The sequence below is a fragment of the Nerophis lumbriciformis genome, linkage group LG19 (genome assembly GCF_033978685.3).
Source record: "Nerophis lumbriciformis linkage group LG19, RoL_Nlum_v2.1, whole genome shotgun sequence".
In the NCBI taxonomy this organism is placed as follows: Eukaryota; Metazoa; Chordata; class Actinopteri; order Syngnathiformes; family Syngnathidae; genus Nerophis; species Nerophis lumbriciformis.
The window spans coordinates 37,856,801-37,876,989 of record NC_084566.2 but is presented as its reverse complement, the minus strand read 5'-3'; the positions used below and the strand labels follow the sequence as shown (position 1 = coordinate 37,876,989).

The 20,189-nt window shown below is 43.7% G+C and overlaps 1 protein-coding gene across 2 annotated transcripts in view; it reads right to left on the bottom strand.

Moving 5' to 3' along the window:
• Nucleotides 1–20,189, bottom strand: part of LOC133618461 (dynein axonemal heavy chain 8-like) — a 245,622-nt gene that overhangs the window by 154,656 nt on the left and 70,777 nt on the right. For both annotated transcript variants that reach the window (XM_061978829.2, XM_061978830.2), the window contains 4 exons: nucleotides 14,295–14,535; nucleotides 9,590–9,789; nucleotides 607–760; nucleotides 357–520 (listed from right to left, as the gene is read on the bottom strand). In XM_061978829.2, coding sequence (XP_061834813.1) covers nucleotides 357–520; nucleotides 607–760; nucleotides 9,590–9,789; nucleotides 14,295–14,535 — 759 coding nt within the window. The remainder of the gene's footprint in view (nucleotides 1–356; nucleotides 521–606; nucleotides 761–9,589; nucleotides 9,790–14,294; nucleotides 14,536–20,189) is intronic.

Genomic DNA, 20,189 nt, shown 5'->3' with positions numbered 1-20,189 from the left:
CATCACGCTGGTTTTAATATATTATTAAAGTTTGACTGACCTATTTGACTGTTTTTTTGACATTCCTTTAGCGCAGTTAGATGCGGCTTACAACACGGGGCGGCTTATAGGTGGACAAAGTTTTGAAATATGCCGTTCATTGAAGGCGCGGCTTATAACCCAGGGCGCCTTATGGTGCGGAAAATACGGTACTTGCTAATTACAAACTGCCACACAAGAGTTCCCGGTATTATTTTCTTTACTATAGCTACCTCACTAACCCCAATGCAAGTGAACTGAAGCCTCATCTTCCTGAGCGGCAGTTTTCTTTGTGAAATCCTGTCACCTGGCGATTACTTTAAAAAGCAAATGTTTACCCTGTGAGAGACTTTTGACAGAAATCCAGTTGTTTCTGAAGATCTGGCAGAATTTCTCCCAACATTGGATCCCCGACACAGCACTCCACCACATTGGGAACATTCCGCGCTCGCTGCATGATCTCGATCCATGTAGAGTCGATTTGCTGAAAGCGCTCCGCCTCCTATATTGGGGAAACGAATCCAATACACGGTTGTTAATTCCAGTATGATCATTTTCTACATTTAAAAGCGAGAAGCCAATCTTCACCTGAGGCAGGTCTTTGGCGATGTCGCCTCCAACGAACACAGCCTCCAAGTAAATCCACAGGTTTTGCACAATGACCCACTGCTCGATGACATCTGTTGATGTGGACAGCTTGGAGACCCAGTCCTGGATCTCGGCTTTGTAATAGGTGCAGTATCTGTGAAGTTGGAGGTTTACAGAAGAAGCCAGAGCTCATAAATTATCATGTAGAAAGTTGGAACGCAAATGGCGCGCGACCAAGCTTGAGGTTTTCCATCAAGCATGGAGTGATAGTTTAATATCGTATAAACGCATGCTTACCTTAGCTAAAGCTAAATATTACTCAAATCTCATCCGCCTCAACAAAAACGACCCTAAATTTTTGTTTAGTACAGTAGCATCGCTAACCCAACAAGGGACTCCTCCCAATAGCTCCACCCACTCGGCAGATGACTTTATGAATTTCTTTAATAAGAAAATTGAACTCATTAGAAAGGAGATTAAAGACAACGCATCCCAGCTACAACTGGGTTCTATTAACACAGATACAACTGTATCTACGACGGATACTGCAATACAAAATAGTCTCTCTCTTTTTGATGAAATAACATTAGAGGAACTATTACGGCGTGTAAGTGGGATACAACAAACAACATGTTTACTTGACCCACTTCCTGGGAAACTTATCAAGGAGCTTTTTGTATTATTAGGTCCATCAGTGCTAAATATTATAAACTTATCACTTTCCTCTGGCACTGTTCCCCTAGCATTCAAGAAAGCGGTTATTCATCCTCTGCTCAAAAGACCTAACCTTGATCCAGACCTCATGGTAAACTACCGACCGGTGTCCCACCTTCCCTTTATTTCGAAAATCCTCGAAAAAATTGTCGCACAGCAGCTAAATGAACACTTAGTGTCTAACAATCTCTGTGAACCTTTTCAATCCGGTTTCAGGGCAAATCACTCTACGGAGACAGCCCTCGCAAAAATGACTAATGATCTACTGCTAACGATGGATTCTGATGCGTCATCTATGTTGCTGCTTCTTGATCTTAGCGCTGCTTTCGATACCGTCGATCATAATATTTTATTAGAGCGTATCAAAACACGTATTGGTATGTCATACTTAGCTTTGTCGTGGTTTTACTCTTATCTTACTGACAGGATGCAATGCGTCTCCCATAATAATGTGACTTCGGACTATGTTAAGGTAACGTGCGGAGTTCCTCAGGGTTCGGTTCTTGGCCCTGCACTCTTTAGTATTTACATGCTGCCGCTAGGCGACATCATACGCAAATACGGTGTTAGCTTTCATTGTTATGCTGATGACAGCCAACTCTACATGCCCCTAAAGCTGACCAACACGCCGGATTGTAGTCAGCTGGAGGCGTGTCTTAATGAAATTAAACAATGGATGTCCGCTAACTTCTTGCAACTCAACGCCAAGAAAACGGAAATGCTGATTATCGGTCCTGCTAAACACCGACATTTATTTAATAATACCACCTTAACATTTGACAACCAAACAATTACACAAGGCGAATCAGTAAAGAATCTGGGTATTATCTTTGACCCAACTCTCTCGTTTGAATCACACATTAAGAGTGTTACTAAAACGGCCTTCTTTCATCTCCGTAATATCGCTAAAATTCGTTCTATTTTATCCACTAGCGACGCTGAGATCATTATTCATGCGTTCGTTACGTCTCGTCTCGACTACTGTAACGTATTATTTTCAGGTCTCCCTATGTCTAGCATTAAAAGACTACAATTGGTACAAAATGCGGCTGCTAGACTTTTGACAAGAACAAGAAAGTTTGATCATATTACGCCTATACTGTATATACCTTTATATACATATATACCTATATATATACCTATACTGGCTCACCTGCACTGGCTTCCTGTGCACTTAAGATGTGACTTTAAGGTTTTACTACTTACGTATAAAATACTACACGGTCTAGCTCCGTCCTATCTTGTCGATTGCATTGTACCATATGTCCCGGCAAGAAATTTGCGTTCAAAGAACTCCGGCTTATTAGTGATTCCCAGAGCCCAAAAAAAGTCTGCGGGCTATAGAGCGTTTTCTATTCGGGCTCGAGTACTATGGAATGCCCTCCCGGTAACAATTAGAGATGCTACCTCAGTAGAAGCATTTAAGTCCCATCTTAAAACTCATTTGTATACTCTAGCCTTTAAATAGACCCCCCTTTTAGACCAGTTGATCTGCCGTTTCTTTTCTTTTCTCCTCTGCTCCCCTATTCCTTGTGGAGGGGGGGGGGCACAGGTCCGGTGGCCATGGATGAAGTGCTGGCTGTCCAGAGTCGGGACCCGGGGTGGACCGCTCGCCTGTGCATCGGCTGGGAACATCTCTGCGCTGCTGACCCGTCTCCGCTCGGGATGGTGTCCTGCTGGCCTCACTATGGACTGGACTCTTACTATTATGTTGGATCCACTATGGACTGGACTCTCACAATATTATGTCAGACCCACTCGACATCCATTGCTTTCGGTCTCCCCTAGAGGGGGGGGGGGGGTTACCCACATATGCGGTCCTCTCCAAGGTTCCTCATAGTCATTCACATCGACGTCCCACTGGGGTGAGTTTTTCCTTGCCCTTATGTGGGCTTTGTACCGAGGATGTCGTTGTGGCTTGTGCAGCCCTTTGAGACACTTATGATTTAGGGCTATATAAATAAACATTGATTGATTGATTGATTGAAGTTAAAGGTCCCATATTATGCTAGTTATTTTTGGACGTTTTAACATTCCTATATATCCCTATGCAACGGATGCTAATTACAGATTATAGGACCCACTTTCTGTCAAAAAGTGATGATGACATATACATTTAATACAAACATTGTTTAAGTCCCGCCCCCTTACTACCGGTATGTGTGAAAAGCAGTTCACTAACAGTCCCACCCCTTTCATTTCCGGTTGATTTGTCAGATGTCAAAGTTTTGATGTCAATATGATATGTTATGTACGGACAGTTTTTATAGAGGAGTTGGGATTTTTTCCGGAATCCATTTTGAAGGACGAGTGTCATCGTTCACGATAGCGCTATATGTAATATTTCCAAACTATTCAGTGGAAAATAACATTGAACCAGCTGTGATACGATGGAGAAATACTGTGAGTTATTAGATAAGAAGTCCCTTTGTTGCTATAAAGAGCAAACAGCCGTAATATCCATAAAAGTTGAATAGGTGACAGTCCAAACCTCACCGGGAACGGGCCCGAGTTACTGCGACAATGCGGAGCAAGCTCTGACACCAATCATTCAGGGAACAAACCGCCACCATCAGGCGGTAAGATACCCCATACTCTCTGAACCCTACACACAGAACTTCCCAAGGGACACGGTCGAAGGCCTTCTTGAATTCCACAAAGCACATGTAGACTGATTGGGCAAACCCTCGAGGATCCTGCCGAGAGTATAGAGCTGGTCCACAGTTCCACGACCAGGAGGAAAAAATTGGATGCAAGGATCCGTACAAGATCGACAAGTCTAAGTGGTGCAGAGACCGTGCACGGCATCTTCCTCGATGTCTCATACCTGGATTTTGTGAACTACCTTAATTGTTCAACCCAGCCCATTTTGCACTTTGAAAGACATTCAAAATTGTTAAAAGTCAAGATAGCTTTGTTTGTGGATGGATTTGTGACGTTTATAGGTTTATGTCACACCGCGGTGAGGGAAGTCTTGTCTTGTTTTTTTCTGTCTTGTGATTTACATGTTTTATTTTGAAAAGCAACTCCTCTTGTTTCAGATCACGGGTCCTTTCTCTTGTGTCACCAGTCTGACGTCATTCCTGACCCTTGATTGTTTCCACCTGTTTCCCATTACCCTCATGTTCTTTATAAGCCCATGCCTCCCCTTGTTCTGTGCCAGATTGTCTCGAGCTTTCGTGCCTGTCTTGCGTTCCATGTTCATGTTCATGTCCATGCCTTGCCTTGTCCCACGTCTACGTCCTTGCTTCCAGAATATCCCACGCTGTAATTTTGATTGAACTTTTTCTCCTCCCTCAGAGCGACTTTTGTTATTCAACCTTTTTCTACCGCAGTGGTGAGTTATAATTTTTCCCTAAAGATTTTTCCTCAAAGTTTTTGAGTGATTTTTTGTTTACATTTATTAGAGTAGTAAGTTTTATAGTCTTTATTTTCTTCCTCCTGTTGGAGCGTTTTTTTGTTAAAGTTTTTTGATAACAGATACGGTGCTAATTATAATTGTCCTTATTTTTGTATTTCCTCCTTTTGGAGTGATTTTCGTTTTTTCCCTTTTGGAACATTTTGTCGATAGCTATTTTTGTAATTTCATAGTATTTGAATTTACTCGGCTCTGGAGGCTTAAAGAGTTTTTCAAAATAAAAGCTTTATTTGGAATCACATCTCTGCATCTGAGTCCCTTCCTTCGTCCAAGTCTGACAGTTTGTTGGCAACACTAAATTGGCCCTAGTGTGTGAATGTGAGTGTGAATGTTGTCTGTCTATCTGTGTTGGCCCTGTGATGAGGCGGCGACTTGTCCAGGGTGTACGCCGCCTTCTGCCCGTGTGCAGGCTCCAACACCCCCCGCAACCGATCCATCCATCCATTTTCTAGAAAATGGATGGATGGATATTTATCTCCATAAACCCAGTGGACATTGCGTCATCAAACCAGGCCAGAGTAATGGACTCTGAGAAATGATCCGACCTAACATTTACACCCTGGATAATCACGGATAACCAATCTGTCATTTCAGCACACTGTGACTGTAAGGCAGGATTGAAAGAATGTTGTTCTCATGTCACTTCACTTTTGTTTTATGTGGAGGCTAAAGTCTGGATAAGAGAAGTGAGGACTATTTTTTACAAATAAAATAAATATTTTTTGATCAATAGAGTGCGTTGTGTGTCCAGCAACAACCGCTCCGTCAAGACAGGCAGGTTCCCTCGAACCCAAGATCTCGTCAATTTATTTGAGAAGCGCAAGTTAATTAGTTCCATTGTTTAGATTTGGAGAGCAGTGAAAAAAGAGGCAACAAGAAAGTTAAGACAAGACAAAGAAGCAAGCAGGAAAGATAAGGGAGAGGGAGAGGGAGAGTCCGCCCTCAATGAGTGCCAGTGAGAACGTGTGTAGCTCTTGTGTAGCCCACGTAGCCAGATAGTGTCGTATGAAGCTGTCCTCTATGTCTTGGCACAAGAGGGTTACCTGGTCTGTTGTTTACCAGCCACTTCGAAACCCTGCTTGTTCTTTTGGTAGTGGATTGGTCCTCTTGACATAAGAGCCTCTTACTGTTATGATCCATGGCCCGGATCATGTTTTGTTATTTTCTGTTAGTTTTGGACTCCCTCAGTTCCTGTTTTGTGCACCCTTGAGTTTGTTTTAGTTACCATGGTTGCTTATTATTTTCACCTGTCTCTGATTGGTGTTCGGGACGCTCACCTGTTTCCCGAGCACTAATCAGAGGCATTATTTAAGCCTGCCTTTGCCGGTCAGTCGGCCTGGCTTCTATGTTTGCAACATGCAACCTGTTTACGTGAGTATTGCTTGTCTCTAGTCTATGCTAAGTGGTAGCCTTAGCTTCGAGTGCGATCGGCACGTTTTCTGTTTTTTGTACTTCGTTAATTTTTGAGAAAATATCATGTTCCTACCTGCACATCCTGTCCGGAGTGGTCCGTTTGCATCCCGGGGGAGCGAATCCTGCAGTAAACTGCGAACCCCCCCCCCCCCCCTGCCGTAACACTTACAGGCTGGCTTTTGAAGTTGCGTCTTGTCACGAAGGAAAAACCTAATTCCTAATGAAGGTAATACCACTTGGGACCCGCCTTTAGCAAGATAGGTATGCCAACTACTTTGTAATAACAATTCTAAAAACAGGCTTTGCTATTCATCTTAAACCAAAGCTCTGCCAACTATTTATCAGTCAAGTTTAAATCAAGCATTTTGCATTTTTTTTCAGCAAGCTAACTGAGGATGTTGCTGTGAAAACATTTGTGTCCCATAACCCCCCCGCCACCCCATCTCCACACACACACACACACACACTAGAGATGCGCGGATAGGCAATTATTTCATCCGCAACCGCATCACAAAAGTCGTCAACCATCCGCATCCACCCGAACCAACATTTTATCAAAACCACACCCGCCCGCACCCGCCCGTTGTTATATATCTAATATAGACAATGCAAGCATATTAGTGAGGTTATAAAGCTTTTGCCTGTTAAAGAAAGGAGACTGATCCAATGCAGCAGAGACTGCGTGCCACGCATTAATATATCTTGGCCACGCATTAGTGGCTAAGATATATTAATGCGTGATAATATTATTTATCATTATTATAATATTATTGTCATTTCCATTAAGAAAGTGTTGACTATTGTTGCCAATGCCCTCAGATCAGGAGTCCGTTCCTCACACTTTGTGTGCGCAGTTCCAGCAAGCAGAACGAGGCTTTTAAGAAGTTAAAACAATGTTTTAGAAAGACTAGGCCTATATTTTCGTTAGGTAAAAAAACATTTCTGAATTTATTTCAATGAATATTAACTTGTTAACGTTATAATGCTCAAATAGGGACGAGGGCGGGGTGCACAGTGAAGCAGTGAACAATTTCGCGACAAAGATGAACCTTTATTGATTGATCTGCAGCCATGACAAAATATCACACAATCTCCATTGTCAACGACAGGCAGGAAAATAAAGATAAACACATAGCCTATGTTCTAGGCATAGGCATAGGCTCATACGTTTTTAAGTTGAAATAAAAAAAAATAAAAAAAAATGTGCCTCATAAGCCTTAGGCTGTCAATCACGCGCACAAACTTAAATTATACAATAACATATGTATGTCATCTCTATTTAAACAAAAATAAATTAAATAAATAATAATAACAAAATTACCTGCAACTTATTGGCCAAGGCAAATAGCTGAAGGGGGGGAATCAAACCCATCAGACTGCACTTTATCATCAAACTTGAATTATAATGAAAATAGACGGTCGCGACAAACAAAGCAGGCTAAATATCCTTACATTGTCGCCAATCTGAGATGCGCTTCACTTGAAAGCGAGGCCAAATAATTATTCACACATAGTAGTATATCTCGAATAGAAAAAAAACACAATAAACAACGCAATTCCCTTAATTCCTTTGCATTGTAGTGCGCCCAAACAACACGTAACCATCAAAATTATTTAGCTGACCGAACTCAATATAGGTTAGACATGGGCTTATTTGGTATAGCCTATAGGTAACGTAGACTAATTTGTTTAACATATCCAACCGTATGTCTACTTACTTTTTTTTTTGTTAGCACTATGCAGGAATAAAATGGCATCTACAGTGCCAGGATTCATGCGAGAGCGCCTGGCCTCTAAAATGCGCCCTGCTGCGCTGAAGGAGCGCTCACTTGCGGCACTTGTTGCTGGGACGCGGTGCCTGATGAATAATTGACTGTTTCAAAGAGTGCTGCTCGTTTTTCGTATGTGGGTACCGTATTTTCCGCACTATAAGGCGCACCTAAAAACCACAAATTTTCTCAAAAGCTAACAGTGCGCCTTATAACCCGGTGCGCTTTATTACGATTCATTTTCATAAAGTTTCGATCTCGCAACTTCGGTAAACAGCCGCCATCTTTTTTCCCGGTAGAACAGGAAGCGCTTCTTCTTCTACGCAAGCAACCGCCAAGGAAAGCACCCGCCCCCATAGAACAGGAAGCGCTTTAAGCAACCACCCGCCCCCGGAAGAAGAAGAAAAAACGCGCGGATATCACCGTACGTTTCATTTCCTGTTTACATCTGTAAAGACCACAAAATGGCTCCTACAAAGGACAAGGATCCGGTTCATAAAAAGACGCAATCTCTCCATCCGCACACGGATTACTACCGTATTTCACAGCAACTGATATTCCTGTAACCGCACTGTGGAACGGGAGCACGTACGGTGAATATTCGCACCACAGGGAATGAGAAGTCATCCTTCACTGTGGTTCTAGCTTGCCATGCTAACTTCCACCCATGGTGATATTCAAAAGGAAGACCTTGCCAAAAGAGACCTTTCCAGCCGGCGTCATCATAAAAGCTAACTCGAAGGGATGGATGGATGAAGAAAAGATGAGCGAGTGGTTAAGGTAAGTTTACGCGAAGAGGCCGGGTGGCTTTTTTCACACAGCTCCGAAGGCGAACACACCTTCACTAAGACGGGCAGATAGCGCCGGTCGACATACGCCAACATCTGCCAGTGGATCGTAAATGCCTGGGCAGATAGTTTCGGTCACAACTGTGGTCCGAGCTTTCCGGAAGGCAGGATTCACAGAACTGCTGCACAACAACAGCGACACTGAATCCGATGACTTCGACGAGGCGGAGCCGGCCATTTTTGGATCCCACGCTTGCGCAACTTTTCAATTCGGACACCGAAGACGAAGAATTCGAAGGATTTACGAATGAAGAATAACTTCAGAAGGTGAGCGCTATGTTTATTTTGTGTGTTGTGACATTAACGTTCGAGCAACATTATGTTGCTATTTATTGCTCTACACCATTTTGAATTTTACTATGTTTGTGATTGCACATTTGCGTACATTTTGGGACAGAGTTGTTAGAACGCTGGTTTTCAATATATTATTAAAGTTTGACTGAACTATCTGACTGTTTTTTTGACATTCACTTTAGCGCAGCGTTTTTTTGACATTCACTTTAGCGCAGCGTAGGCGCGGCTTATAGTCCGGGGCGGCTTATTGGTGGACAAAATTATGAAATATGTAATTCATAGAAGGTGCGGCTAATAATCCGGTGCGCCTTATAGTGCGGAAAATACGGTAATAACATTTAACTATGTATATATACTTCCGAATTGGTTCAACCGCCAACCGCCCGCATCTATTTAAAATCTATTTTTACCCGCCCGACCCGCGGTTTATCCGCGGTTGTGTCCGCAAACCGCGCATCTCTAACACACACACACACACACTTTTCCATAAAATGAACAAGGAAATTTCACAAGACTTATCACTCCACCTGTTGCTTAGCAGCGATCCCAGCACCATTAGACTGTCCTCCAGAGTGGTCAGGATCTCTGTCGTGTCTCCGCCTCGCAGCATGAGTTCCCCCCTGTCCTTGAAGTCATTCAGGGTCAGGTTTTGGTCAAACCACACCGCCTTCACGCCCGTCAACTTGGCTTCAATGTCCCGCTCTTTCACCGCCGATATGCAGATGTCCTGAGAAACGCACAGAGGAGCTGGGCTGGAGAAGGCCAATGCTATACAGAGCAATACATTCATTAGTTGTGGCAGCCCACCACACATAAACTTAGGGCCGTCACAGGTAAAGCATTTTGGGAAAAAAACAAAAACTTTTTTGTTAATAGTAAGCGATACGGGAACACTTCACTTTCGAGGTGGTAAATATGCTGCCATCACCTGCCAATCATGTTTCACAAGACATTGACTTCTGTTTGTTAAACTTCTGTACTCATTTCTACCACTCATGATGCTATTTTGTCTTAGCCTGTCAATGGGGTCTTAAAGTTAAAGTACCACTGATAGTCACACACACACTAGGTGTGGTGAAATTACCCTCTGCACTCTCTCCATCCCCTTGTTCCACCCCCTGGGAGGTGAGGGGAGCGGTGGCCGCGCTCGGGAGTAATTTTGGTGATTTAACCCCCAATTCCAACCCTTGATGCTGAGTGCCAAGCAGGGAGGTAATGGCTCCCATTTTTATAGTCTTTGGTATGACTCGGCAGGGGTTTGACCGACCTCAGGGCAGACACTCTAACCACAAGGCCACTGTAAAATGATATTGTATGTTAGCATTAAGCTGGCGGCACAAAACAACCTTTATCCTATAAGTTTGCATTACTTTTTTTCAGTTTACACCAAACTGTATTGTTGATATGAAATGATTCATATGTAACGTGATGTATGTGCACTGCATGTGTATATTAACGTACTTTCCTTTGTGGGCTTAGTTTTACAGTAATTTCATTGTGGAGACTATCAATAAACAATCTCAAGTTGGAACTTTTTTCATGTCTAATTCAAAGGACTGTTTCCCTATCTTCCAAACTAAATTCCAACATTCAGGAAGGAAGAAAAATACAAACCCCGTTTCCATATGAGTTGGGAAATGGTGTTAGATGTAAATATAAACGGAATACAATGATTTGCAAATCCTTTTCAACCCATATTCAGTTGAATATGCTACAAAGACAACATATGTGATGTTCAAACTGATACACATTTTTTTTATTCTAAGTTAATTATTATTTGCAAAAAAAAAATAAAGTTTATGAGTTTGAACATCAAATATGTTGTCTTTGTAGTGCATTCAATTGAATATGGGTTGAAAAGGATTTGCAAATCATTGTTTTCCGTTTATATTTACATCTAACACAATTTCCCAACTCTTATGGAAACAGGGTTTGTATAATGTAACAAGAAAAAGTTGTTGATACTAATCACTAATAACCAGGGTTGGGACTAACGCGTTACAAAGTAATGCGTTACTGTAATGCCGTTATTTTCAGCGGTAACTAGTAGTCTAAGCGTTATTTTTTATATTCAGTAACTCAGTTACCGTTACTATATGATGCGTTACTATATAAAAAATAACATAAAATAACGCTAGAAACAGAAGATCTGAGTGTGTTTTATTAGAGAGCTGCAGTGTCGTCCTTCTGAATCTATCTGTGTCACAAGAGGTGCGCTGTGTGTGGGTGGGGGTGGGGCGTGTCTGTGTTTACTAACAAGACATCATGGCGGAGCCGAAGTAGAGTTTCTTAACATGGAGATATTCTCACTACTTTTCTTTTGTCGAGCAAAAAGAAAAGAACATTTTAGTTAATGTAAGTTGTGTCTTGGATCAAAGATCCTATCTACTGCCCAAAACAGCAATTCAAATCTGCTGAAACAGCTACAAAAGCAACATGCTTCGACGAAGCTAGTAAAGATAGACACAGACTCCGATGCTACTTCACCTCCACCTCCACTTCCACCTAAGGATTTTAACGGAGGGACTGTTAGCCAGGACAACATTGATAGAGCCATTGCAGCGTATGTGGTAGAAGACATGCAGGCTATTTCTACAGTGGAGTCACCGATTTCAGGCAGCTAATTAGCATGATACCGGCGTCAAACAGCAAATGGCACAGAAAACATTTCCATGCACCTGGACAGTGAGTACATAAAAATGGAAAGCGAGCTAAAGAAAGCTCTCCAAACTCTGCCTCTGCTCATCATTCAGCACTGAAGGTACACACTCTGTCAATTATCTTATATACTGTTGCTCTTTCATTCTAGACTTCTACAGTGTTTGATTATCACATCACTCTAAATCAGTGGTTCTTAACCTGGGTTCGATCGAACCCTAGGGGTTCGGTGAGTCGGCCTCAGGGGTTCGGTGGAGCCTCCGCTGTCACGCCACACCCGACTCATCGTGTAATAAAAACTTCTCCCTAACGGCGTATTATGGATACCCCCAAACAATGTTCCCTCTAATTTTCCATCTGATTTGCAGGTGTGTAATTTGTTGTAAGTTCATGGACTGTGTAGGTTTTGTTCTTTGAACAAGGTGATGTTCATGCACGGTTCATTTTGTGCACCAGTAAAAAAAAACATAACTGTCTTGAATTTGAAAAAAAAAAAAAAAGTTTCATTTTTCACTAAAGAAGGATCCGGTGAATGCGCATATGAAACTGGTGGGGTTTGGTACCTCCAACAAGGTTAAGAACCACTGCTCTAAATGTATAGACTATAAAGTTCCCAAACATAAAGAGGGATGCTAGTGGGCCAGGCCAATCTTTCCTAATCTCTAAACTAAAACTGGGGAAATGCGTAGAGTGTTCTGTGCTTCAGTTACAGTGCTGATCTCCTGAAGACATGATTTTATTTCCGAATTCCTTGAGAGAAAAAAATGCCTGGTTAGGCTTTGTGTATGTCATGTGTGCCTTCCTTGGGTGGAGCCAGGTTTACAGCTATGTTGTTATTATGCTGTTTGTTACTTATGTATGTTATGTTGCAGCTATTTAAAATAGTTTTGTCAATTTGTTCTGGCCTGAAATAAATTGGCCCTTTGAAACAGATCTTTGTCTTTGTGTGTTGTATGTAGACCACATGGCTTAGCAGAGTTCAGTGATGCAAATGCATGTCAAGTTTCAAGTTGATCAACAGATTGTATTATTCTCCAGTGCAATAACAGTACTGAAATGAAGGCTAAAAGGGCATTAATGGGAACCTTAAAAAAAAAAAGAAGAACAAAAGATGTAACTAAATACCGTATTTTCCGCACTATAAGGCGCACCTAAAAACCACAAATTTTCTCAAAAGCTGACAGTGCGCCTTATAACCCGGTGCGCTTTATATATGGATAAATATTAAGATTCATTTTCATAAAGTTTCGGTCTCGCAACTTCGGTAAACAGCCGCCATCTTTTTTCCCGGTATAACAGGAAGCGCTTCTTCTTCTACGCAAGCAACCGCCAAGGTAAGCACCCGCCCCCATAGAACAGGAAGCGCTTCTTCTTCTACTGTAAGCAACCACCCGCCCGCGTAGAAGAAGAAAAAGCGCGCGGATATCACCGTACGTTTCATTTCCTTTGTGTGTTTACATCTGTAAAGACCACAAAATGGCTCCTACTAAGCGACAGGTATCCGGTTCATGAAAAGACGCAATCTCTCCATCCGCACACGGATTACTATTTCACAGCAACTGATATTCCTGTGAACCGCACTGTGGATACAACGGGAGCACGTACGGTGAATATTCGCACCACAGGGAATGAGAAGTCATCCTTCACTGTGGTTCTAGCTTGCCATGCTAATGGCCAGAAACTTCCACCCATGGTGATATTCAAAAGGAAGACCTTGCCAAAAGAGACCTTTCCAGCCGGCGTCATCATAAAAGCTAACTCGAAGGGGTGGATGAAGAAAAGATGAGCGAGTGGTTAAGGTAAGTTTAAGTTTACGCGAAGAGGCCGGGTGGCTTTTTTCACGCAGCTCTGTCCATGTTGATATACGTATGTTTGTGATTGCACATTTGCGTACATTTTGGGAGTGAACAGAGTTGTTAGAACACTGGTTTTTAATATATTATTAAAGTTTGACTGACCTATCTGACTGTTTTTTTGACATTCCTTTAGCGCAGTTAGATGCGGCTTACAACACGGGGCGGCTTATAGGTGGACAAAGTTTTGAAATATGCCGTTCATTGAAGGCGCGGCTTATAACCCAGGGCGCCTTATGGTGCGGAAAATACGGTAGTTACTTTTCACAGTAATGCATTACTTTTTGGTGTAAGTAACTGAGTTAGCAACTGAGTTACTTTTGAAATAAAGTAACTAGTAACTGTAACTTGTTACTGGTTTTCAGTAACTAACCCAACACTGCTAATAACAGATTTGTCTTTAAATATATGTATAACTTTTTTTTAGCCTTTTCAAAAATACATGCGTCATCATAGAAAATTAAGCAAATTACCGTAATTTCGGAGTATAAGTCGCACCTGCCGAAAATGCATAATAAAGAAGGAAAAAAACATATATAAATCGCACTGGAGCCCGGCCAAACTATGAAAAAAACTGCGACTTATAGTCCGAAAAATACGGTATACGATGTCATTTTGATGCCACTCCTGTCATGCCATACCCCACCACACACCCGACACGCCACTAATACATTGCCAAACAGTGGGAAACACTGCGTGCGATCACGGTGCGGTGACAAACCTCAATGTCATCCTTGTACTTCAACAGGGGTGCCTTGGTGATGTCTTCTAGCTTGCAGGTACTTGACTCCACCTCAAACTTGTGGCCAGTCAGGTTGGAGATCATATCCCAGTGCCTCCTGATCATGGACTTATTTGTCATCATCTCAAGCAAAGGGCACAGCTCGTTGAAGTCGTCGATGGTCTTTTTCAAGTCCAGGAAGGCTTGCCATTCTTTCAGACCCTTGGGCAGGCGTCGGCACCTTGAAGCAGACAAGACGACTGTTGTGGCCATTTTTAACAAGGCTAGATGTTAGCCTCCTTCTTCCACCACACATCCTGTTCAGACTCATCAATTTATAACAACAAACTGGCTTTTCTAGTACTTTCATTCGTGTAGATTAGTGTTTTTCAACCTGTTTTGAGTCAAGGCACATTTTTTGCGTTGAAAGAATCCGGAGGCACACCACCAGCAGAAATCATTAAAAAACTAAACTCAGTTGACAGTAAAAAGTGGTTGGATATGACTTTAAAGCATAACCAAGCATGCATCACTATAGCTCTTGTCTCAAAGTAGGTGTACTGTCACCACCTGTCACATCACACCCTGACTTATTTGGACTTTTTTTGCTGTTTTCCTGTGTGTTGTGATTTACTTCTTGTCTTTGGTGGCTTTTTCTCTTTTTTTGTTATTTTCCTGTAGCAGTTTCATGTCTTCCTTTGAGCGATATTTCCCGCATCTACTTTGTTTTAGCAATCAAGAAGATTTCTGTTGTTTTTATCCTTCTTTGTGGGGACATTGTTGATTGTCATGTCATGTTCGGATGTACTTTGTGGACGCCGTCTTTGCTCCACAGTAAGTCTTTGCTGTCGTCCAGCATTCTGTTTTTGTTTACCTTGTAGCCAGTTCAGTTTTAGTTTCGTTCTGCATAGCCTTCCCTAAGCTTCAATGCCTTTTCTTAGGGGCACTCACCTTTTGTTTATTTATGATTTAAGCATTAGACACCTTTTTACCTGCACACTGCCTCCCGCTGTTTCCGACATCTACAAAGCAATTAGCTACCTGATGCCACCTACTGATATGGAAGAGTATTACACGGTTACTCTGCCGAGCTCTAGACAGCACCAACACTCAACAACAACACATCATTTGCAGACTATAATTACTGGTTTGCAAAAAATATTTTTAACCCAAATAGGTGAAATTAGATCATCTCCCAAGGCACACCAGACTGTATCTCACGGCACACTAGTGTGGCACAGTGGTTGAAAAACACTGGTGTAGATGACCATCCTTATCTTTTCACTGCTGTGTGGAGCCTTCCACCCAGCATTGTTAAAGAAACAGTCACTACGTTTCCATGCACTAAATTAGTCTGATTTCTCAAATAGTTCGTTTTTTTGTATTTTCACACCTGCGTGTGAAGCCCAAGTGTCCATGCACTCTCTCTGATGCGACTATTGGTCATACGCCATGTGGCCTGAGGGGCACTTATTTCATTTTAGCGCGGGTAAATTAATTCCTTTTCCGGTTGACCTATGACATCACACTAGCCATCTGCGGAGCCCTACAACTTGTTTTAACCTCTTAAGGCCCAAGCTCTTTGTTTACATGCTTTTTTTTAATTTCTCTTATTTCTCTGGGCTTATTGGACCCATCCATCCATCCATCCATCTTCTTCCGCTTATCCGAGGTCGGGTCGCGGGGGCAGCAGCCTAAGCAGGGAAGCCCAGACTTCCCTCTCCCCAGCCACTTCGTCCAGCTCTTCCCGGGGGATCCCGAGGCGTTCCCAGGCCAGCCGGGAGACATAGTCTTCCCAACGTGTCCTGGGTCTTCCCCGTGGCCTCCTACCGGTCGGACGTGCCCTAAACATCTCCCGAGGGAGGCGATCGGGTGGCATCCTGACCAGATGCCCGAACCACCTCATCTGGCTCCTCTCAATGTGGAGGAGCAGCGGCTTTACTTTGAGCTCCCCGCGGATGACAGAGCTTCGCACCCTATCTCTAAGGGAGAGCCCTGCCAACCGGCGGAAGAAACTCATTTCGGCCGCTTGTACCCGTGATCTTGTCCTTTCGGTCATAACCCAAAGCTCATGACCATAGGTGAGGATGGGAACGTAGATCGACCGGTAAATTGAGAGCTTTGCCTTCCGGCTCAGCTCCTTCTTCACCACAACGGATCGATACAGTGTCCGCATTACTGAAGATGCCGCACCGATCCGCCTGTCGATCTCACGATCCACTCTTCCCTCACTCGTGAACAAGACTCCGAGGTACTTGAACTCCTCCACTTGGGGCAGGGTCTCCTCCCCAACCCGGAGATGGCACTCCACCCTTTTCCGGGCGAGAACCATGGACTCGGACTTGGAGGTGTTGATTCTCATCCCAGTCGCTTCACACTCGGCTGCGAACCGATCCAGCGAGAGCTGAAGATCCTGGCCAGATGAAGCCATCAGGACCACATCATCTGCGAAAAGCAGAGACCTAATCCTGCAGCCACCAAACCGGATCCCCTCAACGCCTTGACTGCGCCTAGAAATTCTGTCCATAAAAGGACCCTAATTAGAATAAAAACTAAGAATCATCTTTTGATATGATGTACTTAGTCCATAAGTACACAAACGTGTACTTCATGTTTAGTGACATGCTAATTGTTATTGTTACACTTTTTTTTCTCCAAATTCCATTGTATGTTATACTCTTCTGACACCACCACATGGCAGTATAAGTGTCCACATAAGCGGCCATAAGACCCCAATTCAGTAGTGCACACAATTTTGGAAATAAGAGCTAAAAGGTGCTGTCCACGCATGTGGCCACTAAGCCTTTAGAGGTTTGCTGTAATATTGGCACAGAATACAAATAGTATGTGTGTAATGGCTATGCTGATGTTAAATACCAGACAGTGTCAAGAAATCCTCTTAAATTGCGGTGCGGACATAACGCTGCTACCAATGACGTTTTGGGGTGAATGCAGGTCCGAAGCGAAGACAGAAAGATTTATTTTTTTTAAGACTTTTAGGACGAAGAATCATGGAAATAAAACTTTTGAATGTCTCGGACTTTATTCATAAGGCTTTGTCGATTGATAGGGAGTTTTAAATATGAAGCAACCGTTCGTGCCACGATTGATACTGTGCCAGATGAAGTTTGCCATCTTCTGGACTATCTTGCCAGTTGTACAGAGTTATTACTAATCAGTTTGGAGTGCACAAATGCAACGTGAAAAGGTTTGTGTACGCTTTATTATTCGTCTTTAATATACCTGCTTCATTATCTTTCATCTCCTTCCTATTTCGTTCGGGAGTCCGAATTAACCTACCACTGGATTGGCAGACCGGGGTGGTGGTTCCTCTCTTTAAGAAGGGGAACCGGAGGGTGTGTTCTAACTATCGTGGGATCACACTCCTCAGCCTTCCCGGTAAGGTCTATTCAGGTGTACTGGAGAGGAGGCTACGCCGGATAGTCGAACCTCGGATTCAGGAGGAACAGTGTGGTTTTCGTCCTGGTCGTGGAACTGTGGACCAGCTCTATACTCTCGGCAGGGTCCTTGAGGGTGCATGGGAGTTTGCCCAACCAGTCTACATGTGTTTTGTGGACTTGGAGAAGGCATTCGACCGTGTCCCTCGGGAAGTCCTGTGGGGAGTGCTCAGAGAGTATGGGGTGTCGGACTGTCTGATTGTGGCAGTCCGCTCCCTGTATGATCAGTGCCAGAGCTTGGTCCGCATTGCCGGTAGTAAGTCGGACACGTTTCCAGTGAGGGTTGGACTCCGCCAAGGCTGCCCTTTGTCACCGATTCTGTTCATAACTTTTATGGACAGAATTTCTAGGCGCAGTCAAGGCGTTGAGGGGATCTGGTTTGGTGGCTGCAGGATTAGGTCTCTGCTTTTTGCAGATGATGTGGTCCTGATGGCTTCATCTGGCCAGGATCTTCAGCTCTCACTGGATCGGTTCGCAGCTGAGTGTGAAGCGACTGGGATGAGAATCAGCACCTCCAAGTCCGAGTCCATGGTTCTCGCCCGGAAAAGGGTGGAGTGCCATCTCCGGGTTGGGGAGGAGATCTTGCCCCAAGTGGAGGAGTTCAAGTACCTCGGAGTCTTGTTCACGAGTGAGGGAAGAGTGAATCGTGAGATCGACAGGCGGATCGGTGCGGCGTCTTCAGTAATGCGGACGCTGTATCGGTCCGTTGTGGTGAAGAAGGAGCTGAGCCGGAAGGCAAAGCTCTCAATTTACCGGTCGATCTACGTTCCCATCCTCACCTATGGTCATGAGCTTTGGGTTATGACCGAAAGGACAAGATCACGGGTACAAGCGGCCGAAATGAGTTTCCTCCGCCGGGTGGCAGGGCTCTCCCTTAGAGATAGGGTGAGAAGCTCTGTCATCCGGGGGGAGCTCAAAGTAAAGCCTCTGCTCCTCCACATCGAGAGGAGCCAGATGAGGTGGTTCGGGCATCTGGTCAGGATGCCACCCGAACGCCTCCCTAGGGAGGTGTTTAGGGCACGTTCGACTGGTAGGAGGCCGCGGGGAAGACCCAGGACACGTTGGGAAGACTATGTCTCCCGGCTGGCCTGGGAACGCCTCGGGGTCCCCCGGGAGGAGCTGGATGAAGTGGCTGGGGAGAGGGAAGTCTGGGCTTCCCTGCTTAGACTGCTGCCCCCGCGACCCGACCTCGGATAAGCGGAAGAAGATGGATGGATGGATGGATGGATGGAAGTCCGAATTAAGCCAGCATTTTACATTTTCTTACCTACCTTATTAAAAAAATCAGTTCTGATCGACAACAAACAATATGTTTTGTTCTTTTAATTTGTGGAGCAAATGAAAAGTATCCTTTTCATGACAAGTGTTTCTACATTTTTATTGAATAGTATCTGCTTCCGAGTTGTATCCCGCGGGTTGAGACTGGCGCATACGCGATACGAAGGGTCCTCACACACACACACTCGAGAGGTGTGTTATTAGTGGCCTTGTGGTTAGAGTGTAGGTTGTGAGTTCAAACCCCGGCCGAGTCACACCAAAGACTATAAAAATGGGACCCAATACCTCCATGCTTGGCACTCAGCATCAAGGGTTAGAATTGGGGGTTAAATCACCAAAAATGATTCCCGGGCGCGGCCACCGCTGCTGCTCACCGCTCCCCTCACCTCCCAGGAGGTGGAACAAAGGGATGGGTCAAATGCAGAGGATACTTTTACCCCACCTAGTGTGTGCGTGACTATCAGCTGTACTTTCACTTTAACTTTAACTTTATTCCGACTTTGCAAAAACCGAACACAATCAGTTTGAGGTGTTTCCATCGGCTGTAGGAGGCTTATTTAGAGGACATGACGTTAAAGTGCATCCGGCAGTGGAGGCTCCTCTTTAGGGTCTTGGGGCACTAGGAGGTTAACCCATACCTGCCAACTTTTGAAATCAGAAAAACCTAGTAGCCAGGGTCCAGGGGCCGCAGGCCCCGGTAGGTCCAGGACAAAGTCCTGGTGGGGGGTTCAGGCTTCGCCCCCCGACGCAAAATGATTATTAGCATTCAGACAGGTTAAAATGTTGCTAAAACCATCACTTTTCTATCAGTCACAGTGACTTTTCAAAACAAAAATATTACAGCAAAAATCATATGGGTTGATTGACATGTTTATTCTGTAAGCTAACTTCAATAGTTTGAAATTATTTTGACAGTTAATGCCAGTTATCCTGTCAACCTTTCACAAGACTTCAATTTGTTAATTGAAAGTATAAACAGTATAAACACTTTTTACAGTAAACAAATGGTAAAACAGTACTAAACAATTCCATTAAAAAAAAATTGGTGTCATTATTAACTTTCTGTCCAAGCTTGTATAATCTACTGCCTTGTTCAATTGTAAAAAATATTCTGTGCCTAAAATTCACATTTCTATCACAATTATCATACTGTAAACAT